Raw genomic sequence first — 18,770 nt, 5'->3', positions numbered from 1 at the left:
GCGACTCTCAAGTTGTTCCGCGATTAGTTTTCTTCGCCTATATAGGGAACGACGTTCCCGTTCCAATCTGCATCTCTTCCTCTTTTTTCTTAGAGGTATGCGGTTTGAACATATTTCTAGTGCTACTGAGCTTATTTTTTCCAGGCACTGGTTCAGGTTTGCATTTTCTAGCTGTTCTTCCCAGTTTATTTCTGTGAAGTCCTGGTTTATTTGCTCCCAGTTTATCTGTTTATTATTGAAGTTGAATTTGCTGAAATCTCCTCCACCGGGAATCTGGACTGGTTTTGAAGGTCTACTCCCCATGGTTGTCATAACTTCAATTAAGTTGTGATCTGAGTAACAGGTATTTGTAATCATTATGTTCCTGATCAATTCATCATTATTAGTGAAAATGAGGTCCAGCGTGTTCTCCTTCCTAGTTGGTTCTTCTATTTGCTGGTTTAAGGCAAACCTGTCGCACATCCGTAGCAGGTCATTTGCATGTGCCTGTTCATTTAGGCTACTTCCTGGTATTCTTTCTGATATTACTGTATTAGCCAGGTGCTTCCATTTCAGGTGCCGTAGGTTGAAGTCCCCAAGGAGGATGATGTTCGGAGCTGGATTTGTGAGGTTTTCCAAGCAGTGTTCTATTTTCATTAGTTGGTCTTTAAACTGCTGAGGGTTTGCCTCCGGTGACTTATATACAAGGACAATAACTACATTTAAAATCTCTATTTTGATTATCAGCACTTCCACCATATCATTTGAGGTGTTTAGCATCTCAGTACAGAAGAGTGGGTCTTTGATGTAGAGGCTGACCCCACCGTGAAGCCGGTGTTTCCTATCACATCTGAAAAGATTGTACTCTGAGATCCATATTTCACCATCATGGTAGTCCTTTGTGTGGGTTTCTGTTAGGGGCTGCAAACACTGCATTTACCTCATGAAGGAGACCATCTATAAAGTGAATTTTGTTGGATTTGCGTGTTTTTATACTCTGGATGTTTGCAAATATAAATGATGTTACCGTGTTAGTGGAAGTGCTGGAAGCCTTACTTGGTGTTAATATCTGAGGCTCTGGTAAGGAGGCCACTGTATTTGCGTCCAGGGTGTGTCGTTTTGGCAGTGATTCTTCCAGTTTTGGTAGTAGGACGGGTGTTGTCTGGTGTAGTACCTGTGTGCTTGTTGATAGTTTGTATTCCAGTCTTGTGGGTATCTCCGTTCCCCTCTGTAATCCTGTAGTGGTTCCATCTGACTGTTCCTCTTTCTTATATTTACTACTCTGTTTCTGCCTTCCTCTAAAAAATTTCCAGTAGTGTCATATTGATCTTCCCGTCTATAACGCTCTGTACCTCTCACGTGGAATTCCGGACACTGAAGATTGTAATAGTGAAAACCTTCACTGTGTAATAGTGAAGGTTTTCAGCCAGCCAATATTCTCAGCACCTTTTAATTAATTTTTTTGTCTTGTTCATTGTAGAGTAACGTAACCATTGGTTTATTTTATATTATTTTTTGTCTTTGTAATTTTGTTTAACTCGCACTGTACATAGCCAAGGGATTATCTTTGTTCATATTTGTTTTCAAGTCAATTAAAGTTTCATTGTTCATACGATTTGTTTTGCGTGTTTTTCCCTTTTACTTGACCACAGGAGGCAACAGCCACGCAGTCAACTTTTTTTCTCTTTTTTTTTTTTGTAAATGTGATTGGCATTTGGGAGGACTGCCGTACACCTACATTTTTTCCATCACATTTAATGGGGGCCTGTCCTAGGAGCCTCGCTCAGGTACTGATACTAGAACATCAATTTGTGGTAAGTGTACTTGGCCTTGATACAGTTGCTTTTCAATATTTTCATAACTTTCAATATTTATATGGTGCTGTGTATTTTGTGCATTCCGAGGGTAACATATTGTGAGTGTTGGATAACTGTGGAATACGTGGTGACTGGAGGCCATAGTCACTCTCTTAGTTGGTCATCCATCCCTCAGTGTTATTACTCGTGTATTCCACCTTTTTCGTCCCTAGAATATTTCTCAATTACGACAGATCATCATTTTGGTACCCTGGTACTTTGGTTTGTCTTCGGGTCATGTACCCTATCTTCTGCAATCCGACCAAAGGAGGATAAAGAGTGCCATAGTTCCTCTAGCACGGACTACACTGTTGAGTTGGGACCTCAACAGCAGTTCTCGTCACGAGTTGACACTCGCACCCCTGCGCGTCGGTCAGAGATGATGATATTTACTCAGGTAGGGAATTGGCTTTCTTTTTCAGAGCACAAAGAACGCTAATTCTGTAAGTATCATCTAGTTAAGTAGGAAACCCCTTGCTTCTGTCCTATAGAGACCCGGCAAGGTATCCCTACATTCTTGGACTACCCTTTCACTTTTGAAGCAATCAAAAGTTTCATTTGTTTTTGAAACTATCAGTTTCATTTATTTAGTAGGATTTTCTTGCCTGTATTCTCGTATATTGAGTGCCGGGTACAAGATTTCCTGCGATTTTGATAAAATAATTACTTTATATCTAATATTAACGTTAATTGTTTTCACATTAACGATTGAATTTCCACAGGACAGCCTTATACACAGGTTGACAACTGACCCATCTTCCAGTAAGAAATCTTGGCCTGATTATGACAAAGTGAGTACCCATCAAGCAACCTCTCAATTATATTGTAAGTATTGCAAGCTCTATGGACATACCATAGATAAATGTGGAAAAACCCAATACAAAGGCTATAGTGAAACTCCTAAACCCAAACCGACTCCTCCTAAGTCCGGTACGTAAGCCTGTGATGAATGTTGGTGTTCCTGTTAATGATCTTTCTCTCTTCAGCAAATATCTATACCCTGGAACTGTCTCTGCCAACAGTACAGATTCGGAGGGATGTTCTAAAGTCAAGATCTTGAGGGACACAGCTGCTCTTCAGTCTATCATTTTGAAATCAGCTGTGCCTAACATCACCTACACCGGGGAGACGGTCCTTATCACTGACCTCACTGCTACCACTCCGTGTCCACTCGCCAGAGTCCACCTGGATTGTCCTTTCATACAAGGTGAAGTCCAAGTCGCCATCCGGGAAAAGCCTTTTCCTATGACAGGGGTACAACTTCTCCTGGGCAATGACTTGGCCGAAGATCTGCAACCTTCTAACCTGATCATCATGGACAAACCCCAGGTATGTGACTCTGTAGTGGAAAACCCCATCTTGAAGTATGTTCCAGGAGAGGTCCAAGAAAGTGATGAAGTCTCTCCTCCGGTTTTGGTGACCACCCGTGCACAAGCTACACGCCCGCAAGCAGCTGACTCTACTGCAACCGCTGTCCCTCAAGACCATCAGAATCTACCACCGAATCTTACTATGTTGGAGTTCCGTAAGTTGCAGAGGGAGGATCCTTCATTAACACCATTATTCTTCCAGGCCGAGACTCAATCTGACAGCATTCCTGGGTTCTTCCTTGAGAACCAATTGCTCTACCGGAGGTACCAACCCAGTAAACTAACGGAGGATGACGATTGGGCTAATGTCGACCAACTAGTAGTTCCCACCAGCCTTCGGCCTGATATTCTACATCTGGCCCATGGAGCACTTTCTCACTACGGTTTTAATAAAACCTATCACAGAATCAGACAAGATCCATACTGGCCAGGTATGATTAAAAATGTAAAAACTTATGTACAACAGTGTCATACATGTCAGATGGCAGGAAAACCTAACATCCCGATTACCAAGGCTCCTTTGATTCCTATCCCGGTGCCTTCGGAACCTTTTCACAGACTCATCATAGACTGTGTTGGTCCTTTACCCCGGACCAGTTCTGGCAACGCTTATATACTAACCATCTTGTGTCCAACCACCAGATTCCCCATAGCAGTTCCTGTAAAGAACATTACGGCTGCTACGGTGGTGAAACAACTATTGAAGATCTTTACCCAATATGGATTTCCTCGGGAGATTCAAAGTGACTGTGGCACCAACTTCACCAGTGATCTCTTCAAGAAGACACTGGAAGAATTCAACATCACTCAGGTATTGTCCAGCCCATATCATCCTGCTTCACAGGGTTTTCTTGAACGTAGCCACCAAACGATAAAATCACTCCTTAAGAAATTTTGCAATGAAACCATGAAAAACTGGGATAAACAATTTGACATCATCATGTGCATTTTCAGAAGTCTCCCAAATGAGTCTCGAGGAGTGTCTTCTTATGAGATGCTCTACGGACGTAAGTGCTGTACTCCTCTTAAAGCTTTTTAAGACTCTCTACGCAGTGCCACCTTCAGTGACCCTCAGTATGTGCCTCAGTTTCTTCAAAATTTAAAGCACATTCTAGAGAGAGTACGTAAATTTGCCAATGAAAATTTATTGAAAGCTCAAGATAGGATGAAGACTGTTGGAGTTTTCACCTCTCTATTATTCTCTACCCTTACTCTGGGGTGAGCAATAGTTGTGCTCAAGGTAACTCACCGTAGCCCTGCGGGTCTTCCCTCGATCCTCACGGCGCCACTGCACGCCAGGAGAGTCTCCCAGTCAATCTTAACGGCCTCTTATTAAGAAAGAGTGAGAACACGACTCGATCACATCGACCGTCGTGTGGCCTCCCCAACAATAGGGCTCTACGGTTAATCACAAAGTCGCCAATTGGTGTTTAAGGTGGCCAATAACACCATCAGTGGACTGGTGTATTCAGTGGTAGCCTTGGCAAGGACACACTCAAAGATCAGGAATCAGGCAGGTACTTATTGTTATCACTCTATGTTTACCAGTATAATATAGCCACAAGATCAATGGAGGGAATGATAAAAACACTGAGATAGTTTTGTATTTTACTTAAAATGTATGAAAGATGTCACAAAGCCAAACAACAACAAATAAATCAGCAAATCCTGACGCGGCCGGAAGTTCCCACGAATAGTCCGCGATCATTAGGTGGCAACACCTCCCCCTCCTCATCAAGTGTCATGAACAGCTGATCGCAATGGACTCTCCGCGCGAAATTTGCTTGTTTGCTAGATTCACGCGCGCGGTTTCTTTAAATTCTCCAATATTACTAGAAACTCGCACACTCGATATTGGCACAAACAAACCGAATTACTCAGTTACACTGTACTCAGGCTCAAACAGTCTTTTCTACAATCAATGCTATAATGATTCACTGTAATGGCTTCACATTGTTCCTCACTCAACAATATATTATGAACTATTAACACTGGAGTTTTCAGTACTTTCTCTCGTTGGCGATAACGCAATAATTCACTGTACTCACAAATGATTATTCACTGAATGAACATAGACATATATATGGTATATAAATCAATCATCAATACATGGAAAATAAATAGTTTCTGGGCACATAGCCTAACCTCCAAATACTGGCATAATATTATATATAATTTACCACTATATGTTCATATCAAAATCTATAGAAAGATATACACAACACAGTAAATTTATCACTGGTTCCTGGTGCCTGTACACACCAATAATCAACATGAATATTACAAGTACTCTTGATAGTACTGTCTAGCACACTGGTGCTTTACCGTGACATGGGTGAGACTTGCTCACGACATATAAAATCCTCAGGCTAGATAATATAGCCAAATAATATAGCTAACTAAAGGGGAATGGGGAGGGAACTAGAACCACCTACTTCACCCTATCCTCCGATGAGAGTCGAGATGTAGCTCCTGGTCCTCGTGTCGGGAACGCCCCCACACTACACGTCGTCGTGTCCTACCAGAGCCTCTCGTCGTCCCACCGTTTAGCGCGTCGTCTCCGTGCCTCCTCACTGCAGGTCCGTCCTCCTCCTTGACTTCTTGAAGGTTGGAGTCGGTCTCCTGGCCGTCGTCTTCTCCCAGCAACGGCTGTCGCCTACGTCTCAGCTACAGTCGTCCGGGTTCCCCAAATAGTCCTCTCTTCCTCAGCTACCCAGTGGCTCTGTCTGCCACTACGCTGTCACGAACTGGTGAATTGCCATAGACGCCACATACGTCACTGCACGGCTTCACTGCTACTGGCACAGTACCTGACTGGAGCACTTGTTGCTCAAATAACCGTCAATTCCCTCTTCTGGTTCAACACATGAACTAGGGAAGACTTCTCAGAGTACTGGCGGAATTCCGGTGACGCATAAATCCACGGGAGCTGGAATAACTGTCCGACTGACAGGACCACTCGTCGCACGCCCAACCTCTATGACGTGTCGTGTCTGACTGCTGGCGCCAGCCCGGCGTGCTGGCCGGACCCCCTTCCTTCGTGACGTCACTTTTACTATGGGAGGTTTTCATTGGCTCCCGGTGCCACTGACGTCACACGGTTTTGGCGGGAGATCAGAGAGGTAAGCGCCATCTTGGCTCCCTAAAGGGCCTAAACCACAGGCCAAAATATTACTATTTCACAAATTTCTCGGCTCTCCGAGAACACTTCACTCTCTCCCATATATCAAATTGTAGCCTGCAACGTAGAGAACGCTTGGGAAAAGCAGACATGACTCTTACTGCAGGCGTGGGAGAATTATAAGGGGGGGAACTCCGTCACAAGACTCATTTTGACAAACGCAGCAAAATCAAGAAATTTAAAACCGGAGACTTCGTGTTGGCATATTTTCCTATCCCAGGTTCTCCATTGCAAAACAAGTTTTCAGGACCTTACCGCATCAAGGAGTGCAGGAACAATCACAACTACGTTCTTTAGACTCCAGATAGGCGGCGGAGGACCCAGTTGTGCCACGTCAATCTTTTGAAGGAGCATAAAGGTATTCCCCCCACTGTGCTAATATCTCTCTCCACCTTTAAAGATCCATAACTCCACAGTGAGACCTTCTCTGCTTCTCCTCCCGAAAGCACTAACTCTGAGTCAGTGCCTTCCAACTCGGAAATCCTTACTGATCTTCCTAAATATTTACAGGACTGTAATAGTGCTCCTCTCATCAAAGTTCTTCAAGAACATCAGAAGTTGTTCAGCGATGATCCCCAGGAGTGTAATGTGGTTCAGCACGACATTCGGCTGCTTCCTGATACCCGGCCGATTCGCCAACCCTTCTACCGTATCAGCTCGTACAAAAAGGAAGTTATGCGTGCTGAAGTACAATACCTTCTGGATCATGGGCTGGCCACCCCTTGTGAGTCCCCTTGGGCCTCACCCTGCATCTTGGTACTGAAACCGCACGGTAAAGTACGACTATGTATCGACTATAGGAAACTGAACCTTATGACCATCAAGGATGCTTACCCCTTACCTCGTATAGATGATATCCTTGACGCAGTAGGTAATACTAATCATTTGTCCCAAACTGATTTGTTAAAGGGCTATTACCAAATCAGCCTGACAGAGCGGGCTAAGGAAATATCTGCCTTCACCACTCCTTTTGGCCTGTACAGATATGAACGCCTTCCTTTTGGACTGTGTAATGCCCCGGCCACCTTCCAGCGAGCTGTCAACCGCGTCATCTACGGCCTAGATCACACCTACGCCTACTTGGATGACATCATTGTGGCAACTAACACCTGGAGCGAACATCTGCTCCAGCTGCAACGATTAATCTCCAAGCTCCTGACAGCTGGCCTAACCATCAACTTGGGCAAGTCCACCTTTGCTAAAGGTAAAGTGCGTTATCTTGGTCATGTGATAGGGAGTGGCAGCATAGCACCTTTAACCATTCACACTCAAGCCATTCAGAATACCCACAACCTACAACCAGGAAGCAGCTCCTGTGCTTCCTTGGCCTTGCATCTTACTATCGTAGGTTTGTGAAAAATTTCAGTACGGTAGCGACACCATTGATTAATCTGACCAGCCCCAAGCAACGGTATCATTGGACCATTCAACAGACCGTTGCCTTTGAACAACTTAAATCTCTGCTATGTTCTGATCCCATTCTCCCCTCTCCAGATATTACGAAACCCTTCATCATCAATGTCGACGCAAGTGGCACCGGCATCGGGGGCGTCCTAATGCAACGTGGTGAAGAGGTTCTTCCTGTCAGCTACTACAGCTACAAGTTGAAGCCCCATCAAAAGAACTATAGCACCATAGAAAAGGAACTCCTCTCCATCGTCCTGAACCTGCAACATTTCGAACCTTACCTACAGGGAAATCGGTCTATTACCATCTACTCAGAGAACAATCCCCTACGGTTCCTGCAACAGGCCCAATTCAGCAATCAATGTCTTCTATGCAGGGCTCTGTACTTGCAGAATTTTAATCTGGAGATCTTCTTCATCAAGGGTCCAGAAAACACCATAGCCGACGCCCTCTCCAGAGTCTACGAGGTAGAGACAGATTCTCCTATCTCTCTACCATCTATTGAAGTAACTTAACCCGTAAGAGCAGGCTTCAGAGGAGAGATGTTACGATAATCTCCTTCAATAGAGATTTGGCCTGCTCTTTCCCTCATCATGTTAATTCAGTACATCTACAACATCTAGATACTACAATCAAGAGTAGTACATATTTAGTAGAATACGTTTCTACAGGGGGTATACGGATACGACACTCGCTCTCCATCTCCCCCTCCTCGCTGTCGCCACACCACCCTCGTCGATCACCAAACTACCACTTCCAGCCACCACGCTTCCCATTGGTGAATCGGCGACTCCACTCGACTTCAGCGCCATCTGCATAGCCGATGACTAAGCGTGTACGAGCCATTGGATTTAGAATATTCTGTGCTCTCAAGGCTGATACATCTATCTAGTATACGCTCTGTGTAATAGTGGAGGATTTCAGCCAGCCAATATTCTCAGCACCTTTTAATTCATTTTTTTGTCTAGTTCATTGTAGAGTAACGTAACCATTTTTTTATTTTACATTATTTTTTGACTTTGTAATTTTGTTTAACTCGCACTGGAAAAAGCCAAGGGATTATCTTTGTTCAGATTTGTTTTCAACTCAATTAAATTTTCATTGTTCATACAACTTTTTTTTTTTATTTTTTTTTTTTGTAATTGTGATTGGCATTGACACCAGCCATTGGGAGGACTGCCGTACACCTACATTTTTTCCATCACAATATATATATATATATATATATATATATATATATATATATATATACATATATATATATATATATGTATGTCGTACCTAGTAGCCAGAACGCACTTCTCTGCCTACTATGCAAGGGACGATTTGCCTAATAAGCCAAGTTTTCCTGAATTAATATATTTTCTCTATTTTTTTCTTATGAAATGATAAAGCTACCCATTTCATTATGTATGAGGTCATTTTTTTTTATTGGAGTTAAAATTAATGTAGATATATGACCGAACCTAACCAACCCTACCTAACCCATCTTTATAGGTTACGTTAGGTTAGGTAGCCGAAAAAGTTAGGTTAGGTTAGGTTAGGTTAGGTAGGTTAGGTAGTCGAAAAGCAATTAATTCATGAAAACCTGGCTTATTAGGCAAATCGGGCCTTGCATAGTAGGCTCAGAAGTGAGTTCTGGCTACTAGGTACGACATATATATATATATATATATATATATATATATATATATATATATATATATATATATATGTCGTACCTAGTAGCCAGAACTCACTTCTCAGCCTACTATTCAAGGCCCGATTTGCCTAATAAGCCAAGTTTTCCTGAATTAATATATTTACTATAATTTTTTTCTTATGAAATGATAAAGCTACCCATTTCATTATGTATGAAGTCAATTTTTTTTTATTGGAGTTAAAATTAACGTAGATATATGACCGAACCTAACCAACCCTACCTAACCTAACCTAACCTATATTTATAGGTAAGGTTAGGTTAGGTAGCCAAAAAAAGCTAGGTTAGGTTAGGTTAGGTAGGTTAGGTAGACGAAAAAACATTAATTCATGAAAACTTGGCTTATTAGGCAAATCGGGCCTTGAATAGTAGGCTGAGAAGTGCGTTCTGGCTATTAGGTACGACATATATATATATATATATATATATATATATATATTATATATATATATATTAGTATATTTTGGTAGCAGTCTTTCCTGTAGACATATATTATAAATATGACCGAAAAGGTAAGATTAATAATTTTAACACGAATTTTCTCAATCTTTCGTACATTTCTTTTCACTGTTGGAGGTAAATCAAAAATCAATTCTCCAAAATTCATTTTTATTTCTAGTCTGACGCGACACGAGCGCGTTTCGTAAAACTTATTACATTTTCAAAGACTTTAGTTTGCAAATACACAACTGAATAGAACTTACGCATCTCCGATTTTATATCTACACTTGAGTGAGGTGGATGGGGTGAGGTGGCATTAATAGGGTATTAATTTCATCAACACAAGACAGAACAAGAGGTGGTATTAATAGGGTATTAATTTCATCAACACAAGACAGAACACGAAACAATGGGTATTGAATAGAAGTGTTTAGAGAAAGCCTATTGGTCCATATTTCTTGATGCTTCTATATTGCAGCGGAGTCTTGAGGTGGGTACAATATAGTTGTGCATTAATTGGCTGTTGATTGCTGGTGTTCACTTCTTGATGTGTAGTGCCTCGCAAACGTCAAGCCGCCTGCTATCGCTGTATCTATCGATGATTTCTGTGTTGTTTACTAGGATTTCCCTGGCGATGGTTTGGTTGTGGGAAGAGATTATATGTTCCTTAATGGAGCCCTGTTGCTTATGCATCGTTAATCGCCTGGAAAGAGATGTTGTTGGCTTGCCTATATACTGAGTTCTTTGAGGCTTACAATCCCCAAGTAGGCATTTGAAGGCATAGACGACATAGGTCTCTTTTAAAGCGTTCTGCATTGTGTCTGGAGAGTTTCTCATGAGAAGGTTGGCCGTTATTTTGGTTTTATAGTAAATCGTCAATTGTATCCTCTGATTTTTATCTGTAGGGATAACGTTCCTATTAACAATATCTTTCAGGACCCTTTCCTCCGTTTTATGAGCTGTGGAAAAGAAATTCCTGTAAAATAGTCTAATAGGGGGTATAGATGTTGTGTTAGTTGTCTCTTCAGAGGTTGCATGGCGTTTCACTTTCCTTCTTATGATGTCTTCGACGAAACCATTGGAGAAGCCGTTGTTGACTAGGACCTGCCTTACCCTACAGAGTTCTTCGTCGACTTGCTTCCATTCTGAGCTGTGGCTGAGAGCACGGTCGACATATGCGTTAACAACACTCCTCTTGTACCTGTCTGGGCAGTCGCTGTTGGCATTTAGGCACATTCCTATGTTCGTTTCCTTAGTGTAGACTGCAGTGTGGAAACCTCCGCTCTTTTCCATGACTGTTACATCTAGAAAGGGCAGCTTCCCATCCTTTTCCATCTCGTAAGTGAAACGCAGCACGGAACTCTGCTCAAATGCCTCCTTCAGCTCCTGCAGATGTCTGACATCAGGTACCTGTGTAAAAATGTCGTCAACATACCTGCAGTATATGGCCGGTTTCAAGTTCATGTCGACTAAGACTTTTTGCTCGATGGTACCCATGTAGAAGTTTGCAAACAGGACACCTAGGGGAGAACCCATGGCGACCCCATCTACTTGCTTATACATGTGCCCATCCGGGCTTAAGAAGGGTGCCTCTTTAGTACAAGCTTGGAGTAGTTTCCTCAGAATATTTTCTGGTATGTCAAGAGGAGTACAGGCTGGATCACGATACCCTCTGTCGGCTATCATCCCGATTGTCTCGTCCACAGGTACGTTGGTAAACAGCGATTCTACGTCCAACAAGGCTCTTATCCCTGTGGCCCGTGTGCCCCGCAGTAAGTCAACAAATTCCTTTGGGGACTTCAGGCTGAAGGCGCAAGGGACATAAGGAGTCAGTAAGCCGTTGAGTCGCTTCACCAGTCTGTACGTGGGTGTGGGTATCTGGAGTAATGCCATACAACCTCTGAAGAGACAACTAACACAGCACCTGTACCCCCTATTAGACTATTTTACAGGAACTTCTTTCCACAGCTCATAAAACGGAGGAAAGGATCCTGAAAGATGTTGTTAATAGGAACGTTATCCCTTCAGACAAAAATCAGAAGATACATTTGACGATTTACTATAAAACCAAAAAAACGGCCAACCTACTCATGAGAAACTCTCCAGACTAAAGCAGAACGCTTTAAAAGAGACCAATGTCGTCTATGCCTTCAAATGCCCACTTGGGGACTGTAAGCCTCAAAGAACTCAGTATATAGGCAAGACAACAACATCTCTTTCCAGGCGATTAACGATGCATAAGCAACAGGGATCCCATTAAGGAACATATAATCTCTTCCCACAACCAAACCATCACCAGAGAAATCTTAACAAAAAACACAGAAATCGTCGATAGATACAGCGATAGCAGGCAGCTTGATATCTGCGAGGGACTACACATCAAGTAGTCAACACCAGCAATCAACAGCCAATTAATGCACAACTATATTCTACCCACTTCAAGACTCCACACCAATATTGAAGCATCAAGAAATATGTGCCAATAGGTCCTTTGCAGTTACTTACATTCTTCCCTTTAAACTTACCCAATATTATACCCATTGTTTCGTGTTCTGTCTTGTGTTTTCACCTCATCCAAAACTGTTGTAACATATCACCTCACCCAAATTCAGGTATATAAAATGAAAGCCATTCAAATTATAGCATAGTAGGACTCTGTTTAGTGTATGCAGGTTATAGTTGTGTGTGTGTAAACTAAAGTCTTTGAAAATGTAATAAGTTATTACAAAACGCGTTCAAGTGTCACGTCAGACAAGAAATAAAAATGAATTTTGGAGAATTGATTTTTCAATTACCATCGACAGTGAAAAGAAACATAAGAAATATTGAGAAAATTCGTGTTAGAATTATTAATCTTACTTTTTCGGTCATATTTAATAATATATGTTTACAAGAAAGACTGCTACCAATATATATATATATATATATATATATATATATATATATATATATATATATATATATATATATATATATATATATATATATATATATATATATATGTCGTACCTAGTAGCCAGAACGCATTTCTCAGCCTACTATGCAATGCCCAATTTGCCTAATAAGCCAAGTTTTCCTGAATTAATATATTTTCTCAAATTTTTTTCTTATAAAATGATAAAGCTACCTAATTTCAATATGTATGAGGTCAATTTTTTTTTATTGGAGTTAAAATTACCGTAGATATATGACCGAACCTAACCAACCCTAACCTAACCTAACCTAACCTATCTTCATAGGTTAGGTTAGGTTAGGTAGCCGAAAAAGTTAGGTTAGGTTAGGTTAGGTAGGTTAGGTAGTCGAAATAACATTAATTCATGAAAACTTGGCTTATTAGGCAAATCGGGCCCTGCATAGTAGGCTGAGAAGTGCGTTCTGGCTACTAGGTACGACATATATATATATATATATATATATATATATATATATATATATATATATATATATATATATATATATATATATATATATATATATATATTTAAAAAATTAAATATCATAAATGATATTCAAATTATGGTCTACATAAAATCAGGAATGCCTGAATGACTCTAAGGTAATTAAGTTCACTCACAATGGTACAAATGTCGAATGGTACAGTGGCACAACGGTATAATGGAACAATTGTACGACAGAATTTGTAATACCATTTAATGCCTGAAGAGTAGAGTCAAAAACTTACCTTGGCTGTAAGTGACTTGAGGTCATCGTAGCCACACCACTGGCGGTCAAGGTAGGCGTAGGGTGCCACCAGGTGCTTCTCTCTCACTACGTTCCACTCCACCCTCTCCTCACTCTCACACATCTGTGGGGCAGGTGTCTCAACTGAGAAAGTGGGGCATGTTGGAAATCCAACACTAACATACTAACATTACTAAACGCCATAAGTAGTTGTTAATTTACATTAGTTAGTCATAAGAGGATTATTGAGAATGGGAGATCTGTGATGTCATCAGACAACCCGTTCTCGCAAATTTAATAAGTCAATATTGACTTATTAAATATGTGCATAGGTGACATATTTAACATAATAGATACCCTTAAAAAGATTCATAGAAAACACCGACCTTACCTAACCTACTTAGTATGTTAAGATAAGCATCTTATTGCTTCGTAATTACAATTATTACCTAACCTATAATAGGTATAGGTTAAGTAATAATTGTAATTACGAAGCAATAAGATGCTTATCTTAAGATACTAACAAGGTTAGGTAAGGTCGGTGTTTTCTATGAATCTTTTTAAGGGTATCTATTATCTTTAGTATATCACCTATGCACGTAGTTAATAAGTCAATATTGACTTTACGAATTTGCGAGAACGGGTTGCATCAGACCATTCATTTACTCAACAAGTATCCTTAAACTGACAATCAAGTCATTAAACTTCATAGAAAAGTGTTCTCTATGATTTAACTTAAACAAATCTACACTAAAATTACAGGCTCTTTTCTTTTGTCAATAAAAGAGAGAAATAGAACCATTTTCTCAGGACACTGGGAGAGGACGGCAGGCTGGCTCAGAGGGAAAGTAAATAAAGAGGGCTCCTCGAGAGGTCCGCTACACATGACACTACAAAGATTTCATATTTCAATCACCCAACAGAGATTCTGCCACAGCGACCTCACCAATTTCAGGGAGTATCTTAATTTCCGGTCTGAACAAATTATCTCTTATTAGAAGGCCTTATAACATTAGTACAACTTCCACTCGGTTATAAAGTAGGCGAACACCAAAACAATGGTGAGAATGGTTTTATCAAATACACAATCCTAATTCATGCATGTCACATTTATTGACTATAATATTATTATACAATTATTACAGTGCAAATATTCGCCAAGTAACCTTTGACACACTGAAGAATTCACAGAGAGCTGTTAGCACCTACAAGAACCTATACAGACACCATACTTGTTCTAACAAAGACAACAGGGCCACCAGTAATATAAGTCCGGGACGGACCTGTATTACTGGTGGCGGGATCCAGTAAGTTCTACTGAACTTAATTGATTCCGCAGCCTCTCCGAGGCACAAACCAGAGTTTTACACAACTCCCCCCTGCACTCGAGCTATGTCAATAGGCCGTTCTCCCTCTTCGCCCTTACATTTTTTACCTCTTTTTAACCATGTCGTAGCTCAGTCGATTAAGGCAGTGTCTGGGATGCTCCTGGACGCAGGTTCGAATCCTCGTCACGGCCCTTGTGGATTTGTTCATTTGATGCATCACGTTAGTGTGATTTCTGTGTGTAATGATGTAAGGGCGAAGAAGGAGAACGGCCTATTGACATAGCTCAAGTGCAGGGGGGAGTTGTGTAAAACTCTGGTTTGTGCCTCGGAGAGGCTGCGGGATCTAGTAAGTTCAGTAGAACTTCGGTTTCAACTCTTTTTAACCCTGTCGTAGCTCAGTCGATTAAGGCAGTGTCTGGGATGCTCTCGGACGCAGGTTCGAATCCTCGTCACGGCCCTTGTGGATTTGTTCATTATACATTCTTTAATAAGGATTATCGATTAGTAATACGTTTACTTTTAGTTAATAAAATATATAGGTGTTTACTGAAAATATTTATACAGTCACGATTAGCTATTCTGGTAAATAAAGTGATAAACTTAATTTCCACACTCAATCTTCTCGCTCATTTAACGTCATCTAAATTAAATGATTTGCACCACGAGAAATAATTTGCTGTCTTATAAAACCCTTTATTATGATGTAAATTAAAGTCTGAAACATCTCCACCTCTTCGGAACGATGAGTAAAATATTACGACAATTTCCAGAGTTCCATCATTCGGTGCAAGTGCGCATGTGCCAGGAGTCGAGGAGGGAGCCCTGGGGAGAAAGCCGCCATCATTTATATGGGATTGAGGTGTTCTGGAGTTGCCTACTTGTCATCGATCATATTTGGTAGCATCCATCTATCTTCGAGCTTCAGATCGATCATGTAGCTTCCACAGTTTACGAACACCGCGTTCGGTAGGACTAAGTACCACAGTAGTAATTAATTTGGTCATTTTTTATTCGATCTTGTTGGTGTCTTATCATTAAGTATCGCAACGTCCCCATAACCCACGTGAGTGCTTTTCTTACACCCCGAACCCATTTAGATTCTGCGCTTAAATGTATGAGTAGACGGTTTGGAGTAAAAATTATATAAGATTTGACTTTCAGCGTGGAGTTAACTGCGAGACGTGTTTCTACTTGCATGTTCACGTGTCATTAGGGACTGCTGACTCGGACAGGGGTTAAAGCTGCTGGACGCTATCTACGTTCATCTCTGGCAGCTAAGCAGTTTCTGTTTCCACTTAGTAGTTAGCTAATTGACCTGTGTCTTACTGAATTTAATATTTTTGAATGCTTTATTTCAGTATTAGAAGTCTGTTAACTTTAAATTATTTATCCCCAAGTTGTTGGGTGTACAGAGTTAGTTCTGAATTAGCATTAATATTACAGCTCATTTCTCTAAATCTATTTAATTTCATTTATGCATTTAATATAGGAGATCCATAAGCCACTGGTTCTCTGATTCTTTAATATTAATTTTGGTCCTTCGAAACATTTAAGATTATTATATGGTAGAACTAATTCCTCCCCCACAAAGATTGGGCAGGTGGGAGAACTGAGAAGGTGTCGAAAATCCGACACACAAAATAATACATGTGTATGACATGAAGTAATTCCCGTCACACAAAATTTGCTTTCTCGTCACCACATAGTAAGCAAACTAACTGTGTTACACATACACAAATACAACACTCTGCATGGTGGGGTATTAGATACTCTCACAGACTTAACACAACAGTACTGGCTACCCCAAGATAGGCAGACCGTAAAATTCATAATTAAATCCTGTGTTATGTGCTGGAGATACGATGCCAGAGTGTGTCCATATCCAGAACCTCCTCCACTTCCAAAGGAACGAGTTGTACATATTCGTCCCTTTGAGATTAGAGAAGTAGATTTTACTGGAGCATTTAATACTAACAGGCACCAAGGACAAAAAACCAGTAAAGACCTATATCTGCCTTTTCACTTGTGTCACAACAAAGGCAGTCCATCTAGAAGTGACTCCCGATATGAGTCCTGAGGCATTCTTACAGGCTTTCCGCAGATTTTCTTCACGTATATCCTGTCCTAAGTTAATGATCTCTGACAGTGGGTCCCACTTAGTGGCAGGAGAAGCATGTCTGAGGAAAATCTGGACACACCCAAAGATGCGCCCGGCCCTAAATCAATGGCAATGCCACTGGAAATTCATACCACCTAGAGCCCCATGGCACGGAGGCTTCTATGAACGCATGATTGGTACGGTGAAACATTCTCTACGGAAAACTCTACACCACCAAAAGATTGACCTACAGGAGCTCCAAACCGCTGCCATAGAGATAGAAGCACGAGTTAACAACCGACCACTTACCTACTTCTCTGATGAAGTTTCACAACGTGGAACATTAAGTCCATTTCATTTGATGTATGGGAGACCTGTCAGAACCCTAGTGTCTCTTATGGACGAGGAACCAGAGGATCCTTCATATGTCAGAGAGTGATTTGGTTCAACGTTTCAAACATCTGCCAGGGGTGATAAGTCGGTGGAATGACGTATGGACTCGAGAATACCTTACTGCTCTGAGGGAGTATCATTACAGGGCAAACAACCCCTACAACAGAATTAACTTGAACCCTGGTAATATAGTTCTGGTAGACAGCGATGGGTCACGCTCAGAGTGGCCTATAGGCCAAATCATCTCTGTTCATCCAGACAGTCAGGGAATCTTGAGAATGGTGAAATTAAAATGCAGAGGCAACACTACTCTCAAAATATTAGAGAAATTAGTTCCTTTAGAACTGGCAGGAAAAGAAGACGTTCAATGACTTCCAGCACCCAAAGAGCCAGTAAGGAACAACCGTCCCGAGCGGACTGCTGCACAACAATGCAAGCTCATATTAAAGCAACATTATAATTCCTAAGGAGAGGAATAAAGTGTTCGCATTCCTTACCGGGACTCAGACCTCAGACCATGTTCTTCTTCCCCCCCCCTCCCCCGGAATTATGTCGGAAATCCGATACACATAATAATACAGTTACCACATAAAGAAATCAGAGAACAGGTATTCCGCGACGTCAACAAACAGACGTAATATATTAAACTCTTATTTCTTTTAAACCTCAGTCTAGTATTTAAACTTAATAAAAAGTGTTCGCTAGGAACTGAATATAATTTCCAACACCAGGAATATACCTTAACTTCCTATTCCTTAATCATACATAGAACCACCAAATATTTTAGGACTGCTCCCTTAGGGGCGTCATCACGTACGCCGCTCAGAATCATAACAAAACAACACGAAACGAGTGCTCCTAAGAGAAGTGTGACAGGAGTTTCACACGACAGACATCTTACTCTGTCCTAAGGGAACTACAACAGCAACACCTCTACCACATCTCATATCAAGAGGATAACATCAGCAGCATATGCCTGGTTGGCTAACATAAGAACGGCCTTTAGAAACTTGTGTAAGGAATCTTTCAGAACATTATATACCAGATATGTCAGACCAATTCTGGAGTATGCGGCTCCAGCATGGAGTCCATATCTAGTCAAGCATAAGACTAAAATGGAAAAAGTTCAAAGGTTTGCCACCAGACTAGTTCCCGAGCTGAGAGGTATGAGCTACGAGGAGAGACTACGGGAATTAAACCTCACTTCGTTGGAAGACAGAAGAGTTAGGGGGGACATGATCACCACATTCAAGATCCTCAAGGGAATAGACAGGGTTGATAAAGACAGGCTGTTTAACACAAGGGGCACACGCACTAGGGGACACTGGTGGAAACTG

The 18,770-nt window shown here is 41.2% G+C and overlaps 1 protein-coding gene across 2 annotated transcripts in view; it reads right to left on the bottom strand.

Annotated features, from left to right (window-relative positions):
* LOC123746468 (chitinase-3-like protein 1) overlaps window positions 1-18,770 on the bottom strand; it is a 242,896-nt gene that overhangs the window by 72,832 nt on the left and 151,294 nt on the right. For both annotated transcript variants that reach the window (XM_069318429.1, XM_069318428.1), the window contains exon 9: window positions 13,616-13,738. In XM_069318429.1, coding sequence (XP_069174530.1) covers window positions 13,616-13,738 — 123 coding nt within the window. The remainder of the gene's footprint in view (window positions 1-13,615; window positions 13,739-18,770) is intronic.

Source organism: Procambarus clarkii, chromosome 90 (assembly GCF_040958095.1).
Source record: "Procambarus clarkii isolate CNS0578487 chromosome 90, FALCON_Pclarkii_2.0, whole genome shotgun sequence".
Lineage (NCBI taxonomy): Eukaryota > Metazoa > Arthropoda > Malacostraca > Decapoda > Cambaridae > Procambarus > Procambarus clarkii.
Note: the sequence above shows the minus strand (reverse complement) of the source record. Positions and strands in the feature narration are given on the sequence as shown.